Source organism: Oryzias latipes, chromosome 9 (genome assembly GCF_002234675.1).
Source record: "Oryzias latipes chromosome 9, ASM223467v1".
In the NCBI taxonomy this organism is placed as follows: Eukaryota; Metazoa; Chordata; class Actinopteri; order Beloniformes; family Adrianichthyidae; genus Oryzias; species Oryzias latipes.
Genome location: NC_019867.2, coordinates 9,501,591 through 9,523,112, shown reverse-complemented (window position 1 = coordinate 9,523,112; position 21,522 = coordinate 9,501,591). Strand labels below are relative to the sequence as shown.

Sequence of the window (21,522 nt, the reverse complement as noted above, 5' to 3'; positions counted from 1 at the left end):
TATCCAGTAAACTACTCTCAACAAATAAAGATGTATGCATGAAAAAAACTTTCCAGGCTGTTAGCACAACAAAACAGAGTCCCAACTCTGTGTGAAGATACAGGTGTAATTACATAATTCATTGTTTTGGAGCAATTGAACTTGGAGATTTTTGTTTATTTCCTATTTGCAACTTGATTTGAATTCATACCTTTCATATTTCATAAATACACTTGTAGAGAAGCAGAGTCTATATTGGACTTTACGGAAAAGAGCCACTTTTCGTCTTCACTCGGAAAGAGTTATTACATGCAATTTATCTTCAAGAAATGCAGCACTTCTATTGCTGTTAAGACCTGGAGTAGAAATTGGCCTGAAAACTTCCCATCAACAACACAATCTATCCCTGTCAAGACTGAAGCATCCATTCCTGAGGCCATTACTGTCAGAAAACAGACCCAGACCTGGAGGTGTCGTCATGAATAATTCCCGACTCTTCCTTTTGTGGCCTGCTTCCTGTTCTTCTTCACTTTGTGTGGGTATGTTTATGCATGAGACATTCATTATTGAACACTGAAGAGCCCAGATATTTCGAGTGGACATCCAAAAGGGATGAGTCAAACTTCCACGTTCAACTCCCATCATTACGTAAGCACAAAAGGTGAAGAGACGTTCAACAGACAGCTGAATCAAACAATCGCGTGGGGAACAAAGAACGAGCGAACCAAACAAAGAGTGCATCAGTTGGGCCAATTACAGGCAAGTGTTTACAATTCCCTGTATAAAATTCTGCTGAATTCAGCCAGTGAACGATGAGCTGCATGTCTTTTACGCAGGCTTCATTGATTTCCAGCTCTTGTCAAATTGCTCAGCCTGTTTCCACGGTTACTGTGACTGAATGTGAAAGGATGCTCAAGAATGACTGAAATGCTGTGATGCAATCTGTGACACAGACCAAGTCTGTCACTGTGGCTCTTCTATTTGTGCTGTATGTCCACTCAGCCTTCATTCCTCAAACCCCCGGCCCATCTCATGGGTTATCTGTGAGAGATAATGAGCACCTCTGTGTTTCTGTAACCCTTGTGCTATCCTAGGCACTTTAACATTGGGACAGTGCGCTGAACCCTTTTTCTTCAATGATTTGTGAACTGGTGTCCATGGATTACATGAAATCTTTCCACCTTTATCCACCTTTGTCATGGTGGGGAGAACACATCAATGTAAGGGTGGGGTCATCTAAGATAGCACAAGGGTTAAGACAAGGTCCGCCGCACAACACAGTCAGTCCTCTTCCGCATCCTCTATTTTTTTTCCTCACAAATCTGCAAAGGAGAAGGCTGAAACAACTTCAGTGGAAGCAAGTTCTCTTATCACTCTAATAACATCCCACTTTTTTTGTGTGTGCTTGCAACCCAAACAAAAGAGAAGGTGAAAAACTTGCTTTGAGTCAGACCATTCAGCTTTCACATAATTCCCTAAAGATGCTCTCTTCTGGAGGAGGAGAACACGGGCACAAAAATAAACCTGAATACCTGCCCTCCAGTTTTGAGGGCATTCTGAACTAAAGTAAGCACCTTGCTAAAAAAGAGGCAGATGATGTGATGGTGGTTTTTAAAAAACAAAAATAGGTACACTCCATTTTCTTTTTTTTTTTAAGAAAACACTCTCATTTATTAAATAAATAAATACTGCACTTTTTCTTACACAATAAGTTATGATGGACAATTTCACAAAGGTGATAATGGCTCTTAAAGGATCCTTACAGGATGTCTACTACACTTGTCCTTAACCCATTTAGACTAGAAGAGCCCTCTTAGCACATGAACTGTAATGACCTTATAAGCATTAGGTCCAAATGGGTTAATTAATGTCTCTTCACACCTCTCCCCTCCCTTACATCACCCCTCCAGCTCTCAGCAAAGAGTGCTGAGCCCATCTGTCAATAAAAAGAGCAAATCACAGTTTTAAAAGTTTGTGTGATATTACACCGCTCCCACTCAGGCAGACACACACCAAAACTCTGCAGCATTCACGCACACATTAATTTCTTTACACTGCTTGAATACATACACTTGACATTATCTTACAGTCCAGCTCTGTCTAAGTCGAACAGCTATGCTAGACATGGTTAAAGCTGGTGCCAGCCCAGCATTCCTTTTCACATTCCACGCACCCCTCTCTTTGTCCTCCTAACATCTCGTACCAACACGTTTAGTCCTTTCTCCTTTTCCAACATACAAATGAGCCCTTTTTCCATCCACAGTCATTGTGCTACATTTCTGTCTCAGTCTCTTTCTGCAATGTAATTTCTCCTGCACCGACGACAAGTCACGACGGCTCAATGGAGTCTTTTTTTTTTTTTTCATTTGTTCAAGTCCAGCCTTGATATCCGCCTGTCTTTCACGGGTTCTTAGTGTCCTTGTTTCTCCGCAGCGTTGCAGCAACACAGTGGGGAAAAACTGTTTGTTTGTCCAAACTGCATGTTTGTGGCTTTAGCTGCACCTCTGCAGAAGCATGTTGAGGGAGTATAGCAAGCGTTGGTGCAGGTCAGTGGGGCAGCCTGACGTCAACAGCGAGCTGAGTTTATAGGTTTTGGAGACCCGTTCCTCATTAATGTATGTCAGCACGTACTCATCCCTCTGGCAACACAGAATGATCTTTGTGTGATCGTGGTAGAAGTTGACCTTTGGGAAAGGAAAAAATAAAAATTGTTATCGTATTTGTAGAGCATCAGGGTAGTGAGAGTTTTTTGTTCAGTGAAGGAGGGTGTAGCTACCTGAAAAGTGCCATCATTGAACAGCATCATGAGGGCGCGGTCAGACTTCAACCACTGTAAAAGGTAGAGTCTGGGCATGTGTGTATCTGTGACTGTACCGAGGTCACCTCCCTGAGAAGCAAAACGGCAACATGACAGGATCAGACAAGCTGCAACATGAAAGGAGTTGCTCATGCAGGGTGTGGAAAAACAAGGGAATAAAGATAAAGTGCAAGAATGTGAAGGCGTGGGTGGACAGATACTGGGACTTACATCCATCAGATTCTCTTCCATGTAAAGAGAAAAGTATTTGAGGACAGTCACTTGGCCCACAAAGTGCTCAGGAACTTCACAGGTGGGGAAGACTGAACACTGGCCCAACTCTGCATAATAATGGATGGTCCTGAAAAAAAATTTAAATGAATAAATACAACTTCATAGATATTTCTGATAAAAAAAAAAAAATCAGACTTCCTAAATGTGTTTTCAAGAGTAAGTCTTTGTATCCTATAAGCTTTAACAAGTTTGCTTTAATGCTGTGACTAATAACACTTGCACTGAGGTTATATAAGAAAAAAAAAAGAAGCAAAGAGGAATGCTTACTTTCTGTCAGGCAGGAGGCTCATGTGAGTGCCGTTATTGAAGAGAACCCCCACAGTGTTATCAGACAGCTGGTAGCCAAAGCCATACTTGTTGGAGTAGTCCACCCATTTAGTCACCCACTGAAGACTGCAGCTGCTTGAGGTCAAAGGAATGTCGTTTGCTGTGAGAAAATTGGAACCAAATTGAAGTTAGATCCAAATAAAGAGAAAAGTAATAACTTAAAAGACCCTATAGAGCTTAGGTTTTTGTGAAAGCAAACATTAAAATCCAAGAGACTTGAAGGAAGATGAAGTATGACAAGATTTAAAGCCTTGGATCAGAACTCTTTGTGTATTCTGGGTGTGTAAAGTAAGCTGTGCGTTGTTACTTTAACTTGCATGTTTTCAATTCTTTGAATTCTCCGAGAACTAAGTTGATTTATTTAAAGCATTTTAGTCACGGACAAGCTTCATCAAACTTGTGACTGGATTTGTGAAATTGTTAAGACGTGCTATGAGGTTGAACAAGTTCACTTACTTGTAGGCATGTTCTCCAGACATCCCCTTAACACAGTAGCAACAGTATCTGCCACACTCCCTGTTGTGTTGTCTTCCAAGCCTGTGAGAACAACCACAAGGGGTCAGTTAGTATCAGATTGTACAGCACTCGTCTAGCTAAAATATCAGATCTCTATAATTCATGCACAATCATGTTTGGGAGAGTGGTCCTTTTTATAGAAAAGTGACTCAGATAGACTTTTGTGAGTGGACTTACATTCACTACTGCTGCTACAGCTACCCAGACTCCCCCTGACGATCAGGCGGATGGTATCTTGCGTCGTCGGGGATAGGCTCTCTGTTGCCAGGGCAACGGGGCTCCCAGCATATGGCGGAAGCATACTTCCATTCTGAGGTGAGAATGAATGACGACAGAGTTTAGAGTCTGAGAGTTTAGATCATCTCTTCCTGCGATGACTCAGTGGTCACCCACAGATTAAAAAGTGTAAGGCTTGAACAGAAGGGGATTTGGTTTGATCTGAAACCATCCCCGTTATAAAGTTTGCTGCAGCATCATAGTGACGCACGGAGTTATCCTCAGCCTGGCGTCTGAATTTCACCCATTTGCTGGGTGAGCAATCGGCCACGAAAGCAACTAACGCTTATGCAAATGCTAAACAATTTTCTCACCTGAGACAGATTCTTGCTCTGTTGCTGGCCGATGACAGTTTTTTCCAAATCATGCTGCAGTTTGTAGATCTCTTCCTCCTCTTTGGTTAATTTATCTAGATAAGAAAAATAGAAATTCAATGTAAAATCCAATCTGTAGCCAAACAGATCCAAGACTGTTGTAAAATAAATGCCCCAAAAAGCATATGGATGCTGCAATACTCACTCAGAGTCTCGTAGTATCTGACTTTGTCCCTCTTCCCACCAAAAAGCGCGGCAGCAGCTTTCTTAAAGAAACTCTTGGCGGGACTGGAGATGTGGAAATCTGGTGCTGAATGGCAGCAACTTACTGGCAGACGCTCTGGACTGAAGCCCTGTGGAGATGAAAAGTGGGTCAGCACAGCAGAGAGGATGGGAGGTCACAGCTGAACTCCTACACAATGGCATTTAGAGAGAATGAGACAGACCGAGCAGAGGCAGAAATGTAAGCAGCTGCAGTGTCTAACCTGAGTGAAGAAGTCATGCCTCAGAATGTGGTCCAGGTTGGGTCTGTCCTCTGGAATTTTGGCCAGGAGGCTAGAAATTAGCTGTTTGGCCTGTGGTGACAGGGAGGATGGGAGGGAATAACGCGCCTCTCTGATACACTTGTATGTCTCCTTCAGGTTGGTGGTTTCAAATGGAGGTCTGCCTAACAGCATGGTGTACCTGCAGTAGGACAGAGTTCATTGAGTGAGTGTTTTCATCTCCATAAAGCACATCTAAAAGCTATTATGTTACCTAAAACACCATTTCATACTAAAATTACTGAAATGTGGGATGTTTGCCCCCCCCCCAAAAAAATGAAGTTACTCACATTACACAGCCCAAGGCCCAAATGTCAGATTCACAGCCATGACCCTGCTTGTTGAGCACCTCGGGGGACAGGTAGTTGGGAGTCCCACAGATCGTCTTCCTCCTGTTTCCCACTGGCTCCAACTTGGCAGCCAGACCAAAGTCTCCAACTTTCAGTTCCATGGACTCACTCACAAAAAAGTTACCTGTGGGGAAAGTAAGCGAGTAAAAAAGATGAGCATTAGATACCTCAACAAAGATCAAAGCCGAACACAACAAAGAAAATATTGTAAAGTGATATGCTTTATGTACAGAATGCATCTACAATATGATGCTTCTTACCTAGCTTAAGGTCTCTGTGAAGAATTTCTTGTTCATGCAGGTATTTCAGTCCAGAGACGATTTGTCTCAGGTAATACCGCACCTCTGGTTCTGTGAGTACTTTGCGAGCCTTCAGAATGTGGGCAAGTGACTGTAAAATGACAGAAAGGGGAGATTTTAGGAGCATCCAACCATAAAGATTTCACTGATTGTACAAATGAGGATTTCCAAAGAATTACAGGGGAGTAGAAACTATCACATAACTGTAGAGAGTTAACCTTAGATCAGACACTTATCAGTATGGATTTGGTAGAAAAGCCTTTGCACTTACTTTTCTACTGCAATACTCCAGCAGGATGTAAATGTTCTCCTTGTCTTCAAAATGGTGATAAAAGTGGACAACGTGTCTGTGGTTCAGAGCTCTGTGCAACTCAATTTCCCTGTCAATCTAGGAAGAAAGAAAACCGGTCACAACTGTGATTATGGACAGTCCTGTGTGATTTCGTCTGGCAACCACAACCGGTGCGCAAAGACGCAGCGGCTGCGCGCTAACCTTCTCCCGCTGGTGCGGTTTGGAGACGCGCGCATGTGGGATGATCTTGGCTGCGTAAACTTTGCTGGTGGAGAGGTCGGTCATCTCGTAGCATTTAGCAAAGCCCCCCTGGAAAGACATGGGTATAAATACCAACGTTAAGCATCTGATGCCTTCAAGTTGCGTCAACATAATCCAAGGTCAGACTGTGCGCTACCTTTCCCAAAACTTTTCCACGGCAGTAGCACTTCCCCGTGGCAGGATCAGTGATGATCCTTGCCATTTCTGATGGAGCTCCGCGCTCATCCATTCTCTTTCGGCGAGGCTCGCAGGATCTCTGCGTTGATTCACACATGTTGATTTGCTGGAGCCCGCTGCTCCTTTGTACTTCCATAAATAAGAGTTTGTCAACTACTCTCGCGCACTGAATGCAACAGCCGAGTCCTAGCGACTATTTGTACCCGCTCCCCCCCCCCACTCCTCGCTGCGTCCCGCCCCTCTCTGACGTCACACGTGACACGACGGCATGCGTTTTGCCTGGTAGCCAAAAGAAAGCCATGAAACCCGGATCTCACATACTATTAGAAACTCCATCTTTTGACGCAGTGCAAGCTTAAATTATTTGAATCCATGCTACAAAAGAGAAAATATGCGCTTTATTTGCATTTTTCACAGGTTGTCCTCATATTTGTGGACACAGTTTGAATCTTTAGCCCCCTCAAGCGGGCATTTGTGGTACTGCGCACTCTGCAGGTGAAGGAGGTGCAGTCCATAAAAGTACTGGTGAAGTCACCATAAAGCACCAGGTGACCTTTGAGTGGTACTGCACAGCATCATTTATTCGGTTTCCTCTTCCCACGTACTGAGATGATGTTGGACATTTTGACTGCTTTTAGTTTTTCAAAGTTGAACAGCGTCTACCAGCAACCAGTACTTAGTACACACTTTGAAGCACTCTGATTCATAGAAGCTAGAAAAACATGGTGTCTAAGCCTTTTAAAGGTGTGTACTGAATACTTCTCTAGAGGTAAATTGTTAAATGTTGCATTTGTGCAAATAAATTAAAAAAAAAAAAAATCGTACTTACGGGCAATTTGGTAAATTCAAGTGTTTCTTCCTAAAATTGATCTAGTAATTTTGGGGCCAAAGTAGTTTAATGCACAATTCCATTAATAGGCATTAAAAAGAAAAAGAAACACAACTTTAAAAAGTAAAAGATGAGGTAAAACATTAAATTTAAAAACTGTTTTAAAAAATTTATACTATACTGCTAGTTGAGAGCACAAAAGTGAAAAATTTGGTTCTTATATATTACGTAGCATTAAAAAGAAAACATTCACCCCAAAAATAAACTCCTATTTTATAGATAAAACTACATATATATTTGTTTTTATAGATTGTACCACAAACACTAGAGTAAACATTTAATTTTAGGTGATAATAAGAATGACAAAGATGCATTTTGTGCAGACATACATTTCTTCCTCTGTGGATGAGGCTCAGACTGATTTGCCAGGCATGAAAAATCACAGCAGGTTTTTTTTCCTCTAAAGTTTTTTTTAAATTATTTTCCAAAAATAACTCAATGAGGCTGTTTAAATGAGCACAATGAGGGTTTCATTAAAGCAAGAAAGTAAGCAACAGCATGGTTTAGTTCAGTTCAGAATGACAGTGTTAGGAAGAAATTGGTACTTATTTGCAGGCTGTGCTGGGTGAACTTTTTAAGAACAAGCGCACAGCACGCATGTCATATGCAAATACTTCATTAAGACCAGAGCCCATGGACATTTTTTGAGGCCAATTAGGAAACGGGAAGCGACATGCAATGACACGCGCGTCGTCAGGGAGTTCCGTCAACAGTTTCTCCCCTAGCACCTGCATCTGTAAATGAAGAACTCAGCTGTCAGGGTTGTCAAAAAACATGTGAAAAAGAGAGTTTTTCATTGAATAACTGCTCACCACTCCTGGAGCAAGAAAAGCCGTCACATTGTTGAAAGAAGACAAATCTGTCTGTAAAGAAAAAATAAAACAAATGTGATTGCCGTCAAGTGTGAGAAAAGTACTAATGTCAAAGAAGCTGTTAGTAGACCTTCCAGAAGTCTTTTTTCAGGAAGACTGCCTGACTGGCTCGGACTCCTCTCCATAAGGCCTTGCTTTGTGCAAATGCCACCAAAATAGGGTTGATTTCAAATCCAGTGCACTGGAAACCAGCAGAGGAGGCTGCAAAGACCTGGTATAATTTCAAACAGAATTGGGTCAACTCCAGAAAATACTTACGTTCTAACTTTAATTTCGGTCACACAACAAAAAACATAGAATTTTGACGTGTCACTCACTAATCTTCCATCTCCTGACCCCAAATCTGCTAAGCGGCCTCTTCGTCCTTCAAGCAATGTCATGACGTTCCGAGTTTGAGTTTTACAGGAGGGCAAATATGGAACCTGAATCACAGTACAAGTACGTGATATTTTAACACGTCATATATTACTGCATTTTTTTTTTTACAAAATGTCTTCCTTTCAATTAGATACTGTTAATAAGAAAAATGCTGAAAAGTCTGATTTTCGTCTGTAAACATTGTTCCATTTCCAGTGATAATTCTGATAGAAAGCATTTTTTCACACCAGCATCATCTGCTTAATAGTTAAACCAACCCCGCGTGCTACAATCTCAGTAACACTAATTGATCTCGAGCTATGAGAACTTCATAGGTCACCTGTAAACTTTCTGAAACATATTAAACTTGAAAAACTCACAATCCCTTCATATAAACTTAATATTGGGACACAGCATTGGCAGCAACAAAAGTGGAGGGAAAACACTGTGATTTAGGAAAACCTCAGTGATCATTCAGTAAAAGCAAGATCACAATAAGTATAAAACATGTCATTAATTAATCCTCACATTTGTTGACAATTCAGTTCTTCTTGAAACCTGAACATGATTACTCAAAAAGACTTACCCTTTTCCTTCTCCCAGATTTCTTGCTAGCACGGAGCTCTACGCTCCAAGACAAGGAAATAATTATTATTGGACACTTTTAACTGCATCTAGGCCCTTTTGTTGTGTTTTGTCTTATTTCTTTTTATTTTTGGATGTGCATGCAGCAATTATTTTTGAAAGGCAAAAAGTGAAGAGCGGGCAGATCAAAGAACACATGTGAGTATTTTACCTTAAGTTTCCATGGGATTTTGCGGAAGCCAGGCATGGCGAAGAGGCTCCATACTCCATATACGCCTGTAAGCAGCGCCCCTGTGCAGGCTGACACAATGGGATGGGGTCTATTGGTTGGAAAGATGCTACTGTGATCTTGTAGGATCTGATCAATTGAGTCCTCCATTGGGAAAGTATCTGTGATGGCTTTGCTGGAAACAAACAAAAAAAATGGATTATTTAAAACAAATGTAAACCTAGAATTCCCATACCAATTCTATAGGTTCATGCATTTTAATTATCCAAAAGTGCATATATGTTTTAGATAGTTTTACTTATTTGAGAATAGTGGGCATCATTGTTGGCCAATCTAAACTCTAGGCATACTTTAAATCAACAACTTCACAAAGTAGGATCAGATTTCTTTAAATCAAACTAAACTATTCTATTGATCATAAAAAAGAACTAAAAAGGTTGTTTCATTGTGGGAAAACTAGAAGACTAGAGACTGGAGGGATCTGTTTATAGTCACCAGTATATGTCAACAGGAACAATTCTCCAAGTAAGAAATAATGGAATAATTCATACTGGCAACTGTTTTACTAACTCTACAAAGAAATCCAAAGAGTAAAAATGCATTTTTTACAGTTAAATGTGATTCCAAGTGGTGCCCAAGTGGCAAGAAACTGACTGAGGTAAAAGTCAGAGGGATATTGGCCTAAAGCCAAAATCACTGAGCAACTGAGTAAGAAAAGGAAAGCGTGTAATTGCAATTGTTGGCCTGCAGGAAGCTCTTAAAGCATGACATTTTAAAAAGAAAAAAAGGTCATTCAGATCTTAGAGCTCAGGTTGATGACAGATGACAGAGAAGCAAAGTCTCAGGCCTACTTTGAGAAGAATGGAGCAGCTTATTGTTATCTCATTTTTCCTGTTTTTTTTCAAACTTGAGATTGATTCATTTTAGGAAAAAAACATAATTAGAAAAAAAGTCGTGTCTTTTTTTCCTGACTGTTAAAAAAAAAAATGTACATAAAAAAATCAAATTTAAAGTGTAAATTATTTTGTATTTAAAACAATTAATTCATAATACATTTATTTTTTTTCTTTTAATTTAAAAATTAAAATATTTTAAAAAATTAAATTCAAAAATTAAATTTATAAAAAAAGTTCACTTAAGATGTGTTCAAAATACATCGGAAATGTTGACTCTAACAGCTCACATACAAAATTATACCCTTTGGAAAAATGAGAAAAAAATAGATTACATTTAAAATAATATCAAGACAGCAACTTTGAAATGATTCAGACACGCTTTTTGTCAATGAATCATTATTATTGGCCAGCAGCAAACTTGACAGCAGATGGGGCTAGTGACCTTTTCTTCTGCAGAAACCTTCTAGAAAGTTTCATTTTTACGAGCTTTATTGTAACAAAGCACAAACAACGAGAGTTTGAAACTTTTCAGGTCTGCAGTAATAAACTCCTCCTGAGCAAATTATTTCCGAAACCAGTTCAGTAGTATTTTTACAGCCAAATCCAGAAAAAACGCACGGGACACTTTAAAGTGTCGAAACGCGTAAAGCGCATTCAAATGAAAGCGCGTTTGCACATATGGGTAATACACAACCAGAGAGCGCAAAATCGAACTTCTTTAATGAATTTCTAAAAGAACTATAGATTTATAAATGGATTGTAGAAGCACACATGACGGAGCTGCCTACCTGACCCGCCCCCCTCTGCGTCTGCGCACTCAGCCTCCCGGAGCAGGGATTGACTTATCCGTCAACATATCCCAGCCTTCGACTTTGTGCCCGACCTATCAAATGTCCGCCAACTGCGTGACTCAATCAGAGACCGAAAACGAGTTCACCCCTGCGGAAAGCTGCTGGATAGAGTCCACGATTATGTAATGTCTGTTGATGTGGTTTACAAGTGAACTCCATTGACGACCGTGGATGACAGTTGAACACGTGCTCATCAGAAATATAGTTTCAGTCTACCACAAAAAGGTCTAATTATAATTGCAAATATTGCACCCACGCCACTGCACTGTGCTGCAGGCGCATGCGGCCCCATTCATAGGGCCCATAATAACAATGCTCGTTTTATTTGCACAGCCGTCTGATCTCTTTCTGAGGCGGAGTTTGAGGGGCGGAGACAACCATAGAGCTGAAAGAAGAGCGGCTGATAAAAAGAAAAAAAAAACCAGTGCTATCCATTTGGAATAGAAAAAAAGAAAAGAATAGAAGAATAGAATATTACTGAGGATAAAATGGACTTATATGGGAAGGTAAGGTGCCATATTTTATCAAAAATCTATCTAAGTCTGTTCAAAGATGAAAATCGTCAATATTTATTATCTAAAAAGCCGCACAAAGAGATTATTTTAGGTTTTTATCAGTATTTAAGATGCTCCGCGGGCTAACTAACGCATGACAAAGCATTAAACTACAACTCCCATCTTTATGAAGCCATGACGTCAGAGCTCCTCGTCAGCCTGAGCTCAGATACGAGGCGGAGGGGACAGCTCCCAGGTGCTGAAACTGGTCGGAGACAGAAGGAAGGAGGAAAAAAAATCCACGACTGCACTAGAATAAAAAAAAATTAAAATAAATAAATAACAATAAAAGGGAATCGAACCTCAGAGGGACGCACACAGACGGAACCGAAGCCTTCAACGCAGGTTTGTTCACACAATGTCCTCGAAGCGTTTTTATAGTTTTAGATATTAACAGTTCTGGGGAAGAATGCCATAAAAGATGAGATGACCTCGTGTCCAGAGCCGTTTGTCTTACAGTAGCAGGCATGAAGCTCCTCAAGTGCATCCCGGTGTTTCATATTAAAACGTGAGGATGTTGGGATTTGGATGCTATTTGCAATACAATAAAATACAAATAAAAAATCCGACGTCCTTGGAAACACATGGGTGCGATCATGAACCCGGCGCAGAGCGCGCATGATGGAGGTCTGACATCTTTTATTTACCGCATCGGCTTCGCTGCACATTCAAAGGAGCGAGGCTTTGTCCAACATTCACCTTGAGGGGGAAATGAGTATAGACCTGTCATCTCAGTTGTACTTCTCTGGAGGATGACTCCTGACAGCTTGCAGGGAATTGTTCATTGTGGTTAAAGGGAGAGGTCCATTTCTGAGCCCCTCTCTGAGCTGCAGGGACATCAAAACAGCAGCTTGCTTAATATGACCTCAATATACACATTCATTTATTTTTATTTTTGCCTGCTCAAAAAAAAAAACAAACATTCCTTAAAAAACTCACAATTGACCTTATTTGCTAAAATTTGTCCTAAAGATGTTACCCTCTAATGTGATTAAATAGACTTTTTGATGGGGGGAAAATCAGTTTGTTATCTAATATTCATAGAACCAACAGCTTGCTGTGCTGGTCATGCTGGTTTGCTTGATGCAGCCTTCTGTCACCTCTGATCTGCCTGTACAACATGCTCTTACTGTCATCTGCACACAATATGGACTCTTTTACTTCCTGATGGGTGCATATTTTGTTTTTCCTAATTGCCTAAAATCAGTTTTTGATGTTTAGAAATGAGTTAGGTTCAGATATCAGCATGCTAATGTTTTGTATGAAAGTGCACTAAAATATATATATATAGAGAGAGAGAGATAGATTCAATAAAATGTGATTCTAAAATGAAAATAATGACAGGACAAGAGCTGTCTTTACCCCTGTCTGGGTCAATATGGTGCTACTTTTGTTACATGCACAGCAAGTAGCACTAAACAAGATATAAGATGCAGCAAAGATCATGTGATATGGGATATATTACCCCATTATTGAAAGAAAATATAGTCCATGAATTACTGAAGCTGCAGTTTATAAATGTCACCTGATCCAGGCTCAAGGCCTGCTCGAGGTAAAAAGAATCCTAATGCCTCCTCTCCAACACTTGTGTCTGTTTGTCGCTTTTCAGATGGCTGCCACTCAGGATGCAAAAGGGAAAGGGGAGGGAGGAGATCAAAATTTTGACTATATGTTCAAGCTGCTGATCATTGGCAACAGCAGCGTGGGTAAAACGTCCTTCCTGTTCCGCTACGCTGATGACGCCTTCACTTCAGCCTTCGTCAGCACAGTGGGCATAGATTTCAAAGTGAAGACTGTGTACAAGAACGACAAGAGGATTAAACTGCAGATCTGGGTATGATAATGACACGTTTGAGAGCTACACAGTTGCAAACCCTAGTGGTCAACTTTGTAAAATGCATGGAAAGACAAAAGGACATGGAAAATGTAACGGTTAAAAGTAACTTGGGTTTTGGAAAACCAATGCCAACAGCTTGAATTTTAATCAACAACTGACAACTGACACATGAGACAAAGACCTAAAAATACATATGAGCTGGTCTTTTTATGCAGTTAGAAGACATTGGAGAGGTCAGTTCTACTTGAGGTTAAGACACACAGACAAGCTCCTCCCATTCTTGTCTACACAGGAGGATTTATTTAAAATCAAAACAAACTTGTTTAGCAACTGATGAAGCTTTATGTGAGTTATTGTCTTAATTGCTCTGGAATCAATCCTACATGTCACAGAACATTATTTTTTCCTGTTCGTTCTGCATAACTAAGAAAACATACAGTAGTTACTTTTTGTTAATAGTGACAGTTTCTCTAAAGCAAAACAGGTATTTAGAACTTTTTTAAAACAATCGTTCTAAAGATTATATATTTTTTATCATTGTTCTGCTGCTAAGTCAGTCTTACAATATCTTTCATCACTGATCCATATGTGTCAGTAACTGAGGCTTTTAACCCTGACACCATATAGTCAGATATTCAGCTTGTTTTAGTGTAAATTTTCACTTAAGTTCAGTTTAATTTAAGGTTCTGGCATTAAGATCAAGTTCCTTTTTTCTTTTTCTTAAAGAAACACAAGAGGAACTCTTAAGGCTCCAAAGCTTGCCATACATAAGGCAGAAAGATTCAGTTTTTAAAATCAAAATCAAGCAAATGATATGCTGTGTGTTTATCACTTATCTAAGCGCGGAAACAGATGGAAATCTCAACATTTCTGACAAGAGACTAGTAAGTGTTAGCTTGGCGCACTGCAGGGAGGAATGCAGAAGCAACACCTTTCTGAGGAAAATGTCTGCATTTGTTTAATTGGAGTTCATCTGAGCTGTTGAAGCAGATTGCCTGATGGTACCTATGAGAGCGAAAGCAAAGAGAAAGAAAAATTTTATTTTGGTTTATTTAATTTCCTGACTTCTCATCCATTCCCATCATTGCTGTAGAGAGTTTGCTCTTTTTTTGTCACAGAAACTGCCTATTGCTGCAGTTAGCCACCGCCTAAAGGAAAAGAACAGAGGAATAAATCCATTATTCTGTAGCACTTGTGTTTACAACTACAATAAGACCACATAACTGCAGCAAAAAGGAAACATATTAGGGAGGAATAGGAATTCTTTGGGCCAAGATTACTACCCAACAGCAAGTTATTCTTTAACTTCACAAGGACTGGCCAAATACATTTTTTCAGTTATAGCATGAGGCTGATATAGATGAAGAATCAACCAAAACAGATACAAAGGAAGTCAGGGGGAGGTTTTGCTATGGTCAGTCTTCTCGCTTCTTCATCCCCTGATGTAGTCAGCTGCTTCGAAGAGATTCTGCTGAGCTGCAGACTACAAAGAAAGCTCTTCAAAGCACTCAAATTATCCAGACTCAAGGACTCCTCCCCACTGTCTTTTTTTCCTTATGTCTTTCAAATCAAGAACAAGCAAACTGACAAACAAAAACAGAAGGAGAAGGCCACGATCATTGTCAAGCACTCATTGGAGAATCAATTTGGCCCAGCAACATGGAAAATTGAGAATTTAGGGGAAAAAAAAACAAGCTTGAGAAAGAACAGACACATAAAGAAGCATTATTTTCATATACACAGGAACAAGAAAAGGAAAGGACTTAGTTTCCGCTTTTGTCTTTGTCAGAATGTTATTGTACAAAGAATAAATCTATAGAGCAAAGAGCAGAAGGGTTTTATTGTTTTTGTGTAATTGTAAAGTAACAAAAGATCCCAGCAGTAATGTGAGAGTGGAAAGTCAGCAGGCTTTCAGCTCCATCTCCATGCGGTGAAGGTCGTACGTGTCCACTGGCTATAACTAGAACACAGTTGCAGCCATGTGCAGACTGACAGAAAACAAAACGGGTGCGGTAAACAGAATCCAGAGCTGCCTGCTGGGTGTCTGTTTGACAGGAGCCAAGCAGAGCGCCTGGGAGACTGCTAACGTAGATTACCCAGGCAGGAAACACATTTGCCGTGGGTGGAAAAACAACACAGCAAACCCAGTTATTAAGGGAGCCACTTGAGTGGCAATTTCTATTATGTAACATTCAAAGCAACAGTTGCTCAGTAATGTTTACTGACAATTAGTATGAGGATCAAGAGAAATCTTGGTTTTAGAAGCATGTTCCCTTCTTTTGTTTTTTATTTGTGTGGAGGGTCATTTGTTTAAAGTACTCAAATAGATAAGCAGTAACTAACTTATTTTTCAATTTTTACTTTTTGCACCTTTTTGACAATATGCCTGCCACAAGCTGAGCTGTTACCTCAGAGTCTTTACTGGGACTGACTGATTGTTTTATTGGAGTAAGGGAGGAATCATTCGTATCAGCTAAAACACATTTTGGCACATTATCAATGTGCAGCCAGTAAGGCAATTAGCATAATGATTAATTTCACATCATGAGCAGAATAAATTATGTCTGGGGCAATTGTAGGTATGGATAAGCAGGAGAGTATTAACACTATCTGTGTGCTCTCAGTGATGTTATGATCTGCATCTGCGGCTTCCGCCGTACAGAATCCTCTCAGTGTTGCTTCACAGCCAGCAGTCCTCATGTTAATCTAAAATCAGGTTTTCTCTGTGTGTAGGATACTGCAGGCCAAGAGCGCTACAGGACCATCACCACTGCTTACTACCGTGGCGCCATGGGCTTCATCCTGATGTATGACATCACCAACGAGGAGTCCTTTGGTGCCGTGCAGGACTGGTACGTTAAGTTTGTTTAAAAGAGCCATCTTCAGTCTTACTGTTCTGTAAATAATTTACATTTTGATGAGCTCCACACCAACAGGTCCATTGTTTTTCTTCTTCTTAGTGCTAGCAGCAAGCTAAGCTGTGTTAAGCAGCACCTTTGTCTGACTCAGTGATCAAACGTGTGTCACATGCATTTTTGCAAGCTGAGCCACATGTGTGTTATTCATGATGATGGATTTAAGTCTTACAGTCTGCACATGTTAGTGATGCAAACTCATATATGAACCGCGTAAAATGACAACATGTTAAGGTAAATGACTCACATAATCACATCTGTTACATAAACATCGACAAACATCAAGATAAACATCAAGGACAATTAACTTGTTTGTCCATTAAACCACATGTAATGCAAGTAATTAAGAGTGGATTTTTCCATCTTCCTGTTGAATCTTTCCAACAATGCAACAGGTGTTTTATTGAGCGCTGGTCAAAGATCACATCAATTCCCAAAACCTAATAAATGTAGGCACATATTTGCCATATTTAAACTCTGGTAGTTTTTAAACCATCTTAATTTAGTTTGGACTTTAAAAAAACATCAATATATATTTTCCATTAAAAATTGGAGCATTTTAACGTGATATTTAATTCACAGCTTTCAAAATTCCGTTTGTTCCATACATAGGTCAGAGTGTTTTTCGCATTTTTGCTGATCGGTTGTTTGGATTCATAAAGTGCCATTGTTTTTTTTTCCACCTGTCAAGCTGCTCAGAGAGATTTCTGTGGGATAGATCTTTAATTTTCAATGAAGGAAATATGCGTATGGTGTTGTATCATCGGAAATCGTTTGATTTAGATTGTGTTTAGTTTTTTGCGGTTCACCTGCAGGTTTTTGGTTTTGGTTGTCGAGGGCAGTTTCCATATATCCTGTGATAGCAACGCTTCACCGAGTGCTTAAAAGGCAGCCCCTGCTCCTGTCTAAAGTGTTTATTTTGTAATCCAAAACAAGAACAAACTTTAAATCCAGCAATCTTTTGTATCTAGAATAAAATGGCTAAAAGCCAATAAAGTCAGAGGGCTACATACTATTATTAGCAGACTTTGGAGTAAAATTCTCATATTTATTGATCAAAATATTCCAAAGGTCAGACTTAGACATCAGGTTGTGTTTTAAAGCCTTTCTGAACTGTCCAAGATGTGGATCTAATTAAAAAAAGAGTGATGCATTATTGGCAGCAAAAATCCCAAAGGGTACCCAGAGAGCAAATCCATCCACTACAGACAAGAAAAAAAAACGTTTTTTTCCCTCTGCCATTTATTTGCCCAGCTTTCTCTCTCCCTCTTTCCTTGTGACAAGGTTGAATTAGAAAAAAAGAGGGGTTGCCATGGCAACGACTCCTTCCCTGACTGTGTCTGAATTAAGCTTATGACGTGCTCATTTCCTGCCTGAGTCACAGACAAACCAGAGGAGAGATTTTAATGCACACATCACAAATATTGGGCCATGATGAACAATTGCATTTATGTGCTAAAGATGAACCTATTCATCAATTTCTTTTCCATTTTCAACTCCCAACATAGCGATTAAATAAAAACTTTGCATCACTTTTTTGTGATGAAACAAAGGTTTTGGTCTGAAAGGGAACATTTTGGTTGACCCACATAAAATCTGCCAGAAAAAGGGCGAGTGTTCTGAACAGGCTGCTCTCCGAGTCGATGCTTCTTCCCGTCTGCTTGCTCTGTCTCTCCTGTTTTCCGCCTGTGGTGTGTTCGCTGGCCTACTTTAAGTCAAACTGCAGCACCACAGAGAAGTTCGTTCCCTTAATTCCTTTCTACTTTTTTTTTCCTTTTTTTCCGACAGCCAGCAAAGGTCAAAATGGAGCACAAAATCCTAGCGATTTCTGCTATAACTTTGAAATATCCTGTTTTCATCCAAGGAAGTTTTCATTTGTCACTGACTGAGAAAAATATTGTGTTTTTGTTAATTCAATATTTAAAATGCTCCTAATATAATTCCTGTTGGTGTGTGTGCCATTGATAACACAGAACATAAAAAATGATGTCACATTTGAGCATTTTCAGCACAGACAAGCATTTGACCCACTTTTCCACTGATGCAATCAGTGATTCAGATTTTAAATCAAGCGAATTCAGGACACCTTCAAACTGCAAACAAACATTGGATCATGTTTTTGAATCTTTGTCTGTTCACAAAGGATCCGGAAGAAAAGAGATTTCCTGTGAACAAAAATGTAAATGTGATTTGTTTGTTTTGTACAGGTCGACCCAGATAAAAACCTACTCATGGGATAATGCACAGGTGGTGCTGGCTGGGAATAAATGTGACATGGAAGAAGAGAGAGTTGTCTCAGTGGAGAGTGGCAGACTGCTGGCAGAACAGCTTGGTAGGTCCTCCAACAACATCTGACACTTGTGCTTTTTATATTCAATGGCAACATCTTTAACATAACAATGCTGCAGGAAAATATTTTGTTTTTGACTCAAAGTCTCTTTTCATTACCGTTCTCTCTTTTATGTTGATCTCACAGTAGAATTGCTTTGAAGACTCACTCAGATGAAAATTGTGTTTTTAGCATGTTTCTCTTGATCTTAAGAAAATTAAGATTAAAATTCAGTTCTGAGTATTTCTTTATTTAAATTGTTGTGAATCAGGAGCAGACTTAAAAATATGATGGGTTCTCTGCTCAGCTCTATTATGATGCATCCACTTGCAGACGAATAGATCCATTTTGTTTTCCCCTTCTGAGCTGGCATTCGGCTTAAAACTGTCCCAATGTTGGGAATGGTTTTACAATAGATCAAAAGATGTTTGGAGGGAGTCTTTAAAGCTTTCCTAAAATTGAACAGAATCTATAAGACTATGATGAATTTTAACAATATAGTCTCACATTTCTCACTTTTGTTTGTCCCACATTAAGGTTTTGAGTTCTTTGAGACAAGCGCCAAAGACAACATCAACGTGAAGCAGACCTTTGAACGTCTTGTCGACCTGATTTGCGACAAGATGTCTGAGAGTTTGGACACTGACCCGGCCGTCACCACGGGAGCCCCCACTGCCAAACTCACAGACAGTGCACCGCCTCTCCAACAGCAGGGATGCAACTGTTAGTGCGCCAGTCGCCAAGGGTCCTGTTAGGTGGTCGATTGGATTACCACACCTGATCGCGCCGCCTTCCCTGGACTGCAGTTCAAACCCTGTTTAGCATATTAGAATAGCTTATTAAATCACAGCGTAAACATCTTAGAAAAACAGAAATTAACCAAGAAAACACTCATGGCTGTTGTCAAATACGTGGAATCACAGGATATCTAGAGTATAGCAAAACTATATTTTCATCCTTACGCTGGTTAGACTAATAAATATTAACTAATTATGTTTGATAGGGCTTGAAGTACATTGTTCACGTGTACGGGCAACCTTTAATATCTTTAAGACCTAAATATTTATAAAATGAGGGATATAGTCTGCGAGTGCTTTAACAAGTCTTTTTTTTTCTGTTTTGTTGGTATTTTCCTTTTTGACTCCCAAAGCTGCCAAACTGTGGATTTTGAGCACTTGACGATGTAGCAGCTTCCTTTTGTGTAATCACTGTAACATTAAGTGTGCGGCTCTGACTGTGCAGTAGGTGAGCGTGGGTTTGCATGAGTGTGAGTGCCATGTCACACCACCATCCAAAAAATCTTCTACCTATAGAAAAAAAAAAAAAAAACAGTGGCCTTTTAGCATTTTCAACATGGCCTCCGTGAGTTCCTGTGTCCTGCTTACTGTCAGAATGAATCAGTCATGGTGATGTCAGAACTTTTCTTCCCTTTGGTTTCTTTGATTTAATTACTGATTCTTTGAATCTAAAAAAAAAAAAATGTTGTTTAGAGCCTCTGAGGTGACCCTTTATTGTGTAATGCAAGGAGCATGCTGCCAAAAAAAGTCACTGATGTGCTGTTTTATCTAAAGATGGGCCTTATCCGAACCTCTCCATCCACAATCGTTCATCAAATCAAAGCCTAATGTTGTCAAAGCACAGTAAAGTGTATGTTTGAAACCGAAAACCAGTTCCGGCATGGAAGAAACAGCCATAATTTCCGAGTCGGCATGCTTTTGTGCTGTAAAACAAATTCCCTTCTTTAAAAACCAATTAAGAAAGTTGCTTTTAAAAAACTTTATAAATATACAGTAGTTTAAACGGCAAACCGGCCTAACTGCAGGCATATTGTACTGTGCTGTCTTACATGTCTGTGTGTAAAAGTTACACTTAATAATAATAAAAAGGGAAACTTCAAGTCTATCTCATAGGAGGAGGGAAAAAAAGTGCCAAATGACATTACATTGCAGTTCCTTTAGCATCATCAGCTGTTTGTTGCATTGTGAAATAAAGTAATCGAAAAAAATGCATGAAGTCAGTCCTCACAGATCAATGTAGGTTTATATTATAAGACACTGTATATATCACTCTATGTTTCAGATTTAGAAGCATTGACGTAGCACTTGCTATGAGATGCAATGGGCCAATAAGTGCAATATTTTATGAAATAATCCCTGTAAATACCTTCCTGTCCTGGAGCAAACAGCTCTTAACCTGGTGTTTGTGTGTGAAAGTCGACCAGCAGAATTGGAAAAAAGTTACTAAAACAGAATTAGTGCTTTATTTTTTCCAGTATCTGCTGATGATGTGTGCGAGTGAGTGCATGTACCTGCCATTATTGGGGAAACACAGTTAAATAGTGCATTGTTTGTGTATCATTTTTGTACAAATGTATTCACGTACTGTATGCTGTTCCTGCTAGCTGTTGGGTGTTGACTGAACTTGTATTATCATGTCAAAATGCAGTGTTATTGTGAAAGATAGTCAGGGAAATGACTTAGTTCATGCCATATACTGTACTGTTGTAACTCTATAAGAAAAGGGATTCAAGTAACGTAGCTATAAGAACCTATTCCTTACATTGGCACACGTAGTCTTAAGAGTGTGCAGTTGTTCATGTGTGTCACAGTATAACCTATTGCCAGGAAATAAATCATTGTAGCTCCCAATTCAAGATTCATTTCAAAGAGGAATAACCACAGTCGATGGGTAATCGTAGGACATTTAGATGCGGCTGGATATATTTGTTTCTTGGAGTGCAAGCAAAGTTTTTGAGATAATAGAAAATAAAATCTAAATCTATGA

General features: G+C 39.6%; 3 protein-coding genes across 4 annotated transcripts; 1 reads left to right on the top strand and 2 right to left on the bottom strand.

Moving 5' to 3' along the window:
- Positions 1–1,622: 1,622 nt before the first annotated feature.
- plk2 (polo like kinase 2) lies at positions 1,623–6,610 on the bottom strand. Its single transcript, XM_023958364.1, has 14 exons — positions 6,384–6,610; positions 6,188–6,295; positions 5,966–6,082; positions 5,656–5,785; positions 5,336–5,519; positions 4,989–5,187; positions 4,709–4,856; positions 4,504–4,598; positions 4,091–4,223; positions 3,854–3,934; positions 3,338–3,497; positions 3,008–3,137; positions 2,756–2,866; positions 1,623–2,663 (listed from the first exon to the last, which is right to left on the bottom strand). The coding sequence occupies exons 1-14, from the start codon at positions 6,558–6,560 to the stop codon at positions 2,472–2,474; spliced, it is 1,965 nt and encodes a 654-aa protein (XP_023814132.1). The 5' UTR covers positions 6,561–6,610; the 3' UTR covers positions 1,623–2,471.
- Positions 6,611–6,807: 197 nt separating this feature from the next.
- LOC101168046 (protein FAM173A) lies at positions 6,808–11,170 on the bottom strand. Its single transcript, XM_004072319.4, has 6 exons — positions 11,041–11,170; positions 9,339–9,531; positions 8,503–8,607; positions 8,256–8,396; positions 8,126–8,176; positions 6,808–8,047 (listed from the first exon to the last, which is right to left on the bottom strand). The coding sequence occupies exons 2-6, from the start codon at positions 9,504–9,506 to the stop codon at positions 7,859–7,861; spliced, it is 654 nt and encodes a 217-aa protein (XP_004072367.1). The 5' UTR covers positions 9,507–9,531; positions 11,041–11,170; the 3' UTR covers positions 6,808–7,858.
- A 345-nt stretch (positions 11,171–11,515) lies between these two features.
- On the top strand, positions 11,516–21,522 carry rab3c (RAB3C, member RAS oncogene family). Of its 2 annotated transcripts, none has more exons than XM_020705822.2 (5): positions 11,516–11,609; positions 13,267–13,491; positions 16,228–16,346; positions 18,617–18,741; positions 19,276–21,522. In XM_020705822.2, exons 1-5 carry the CDS (start codon positions 11,592–11,594, stop codon positions 19,464–19,466), a joined length of 678 nt encoding a protein of 225 aa, XP_020561481.1. In that variant the 5' UTR covers positions 11,516–11,591; the 3' UTR covers positions 19,467–21,522. The 2 variants fall into 2 exon arrangements, with proteins under 2 accessions (XP_020561481.1, XP_004072279.1); XM_004072231.4 differs by lacking the exon at positions 11,516–11,609 and adding an exon at positions 11,813–12,002.

Excerpts from the sequence above, each read along its gene's own strand:
- rab3c (XM_020705822.2), top strand. Across the intron at positions 16,347-18,616 it reads TTTGGTGCCGTGCAGGACTG|GTCGACCCAGATAAAAACCT; the intron begins GTACGTTAAGTT and ends TGTTTTGTACAG. Across the intron at positions 18,742-19,275 it reads ACTGCTGGCAGAACAGCTTG|GTTTTGAGTTCTTTGAGACA; the intron begins GTAGGTCCTCCA and ends TCCCACATTAAG.
- plk2 (XM_023958364.1), bottom strand. The coding sequence starts at position 6,560 with ATGGAAGTACAAAGGAGCAGCGGGCTCCAGCAAATCAACATGTGTGAA. Across the intron at positions 3,935-4,090 it reads CTGTAGCAGCAGTAGTGAAT|GCTTGGAAGACAACACAACA; the intron begins GTAAGTCCACTC and ends TTGTTCTCACAG. Across the intron at positions 3,498-3,853 it reads TCTGGAGAACATGCCTACAA|CAAACGACATTCCTTTGACC; the intron begins GTAAGTGAACTT and ends ATTTTCTCACAG.
- LOC101168046 (XM_004072319.4), bottom strand. The coding sequence starts at position 9,506 with ATGGAGGACTCAATTGATCAGATCCTACAAGATCACAGTAGCATCTTT. Across the intron at positions 8,397-8,502 it reads GGTCAGGAGATGGAAGATTA|GTCTTTGCAGCCTCCTCTGC; the intron begins GTGAGTGACACG and ends AAATTATACCAG. Across the intron at positions 8,048-8,125 it reads CTTTTCTTGCTCCAGGAGTG|ATGCAGGTGCTAGGGGAGAA; the intron begins GTGAGCAGTTAT and ends CTTCATTTACAG.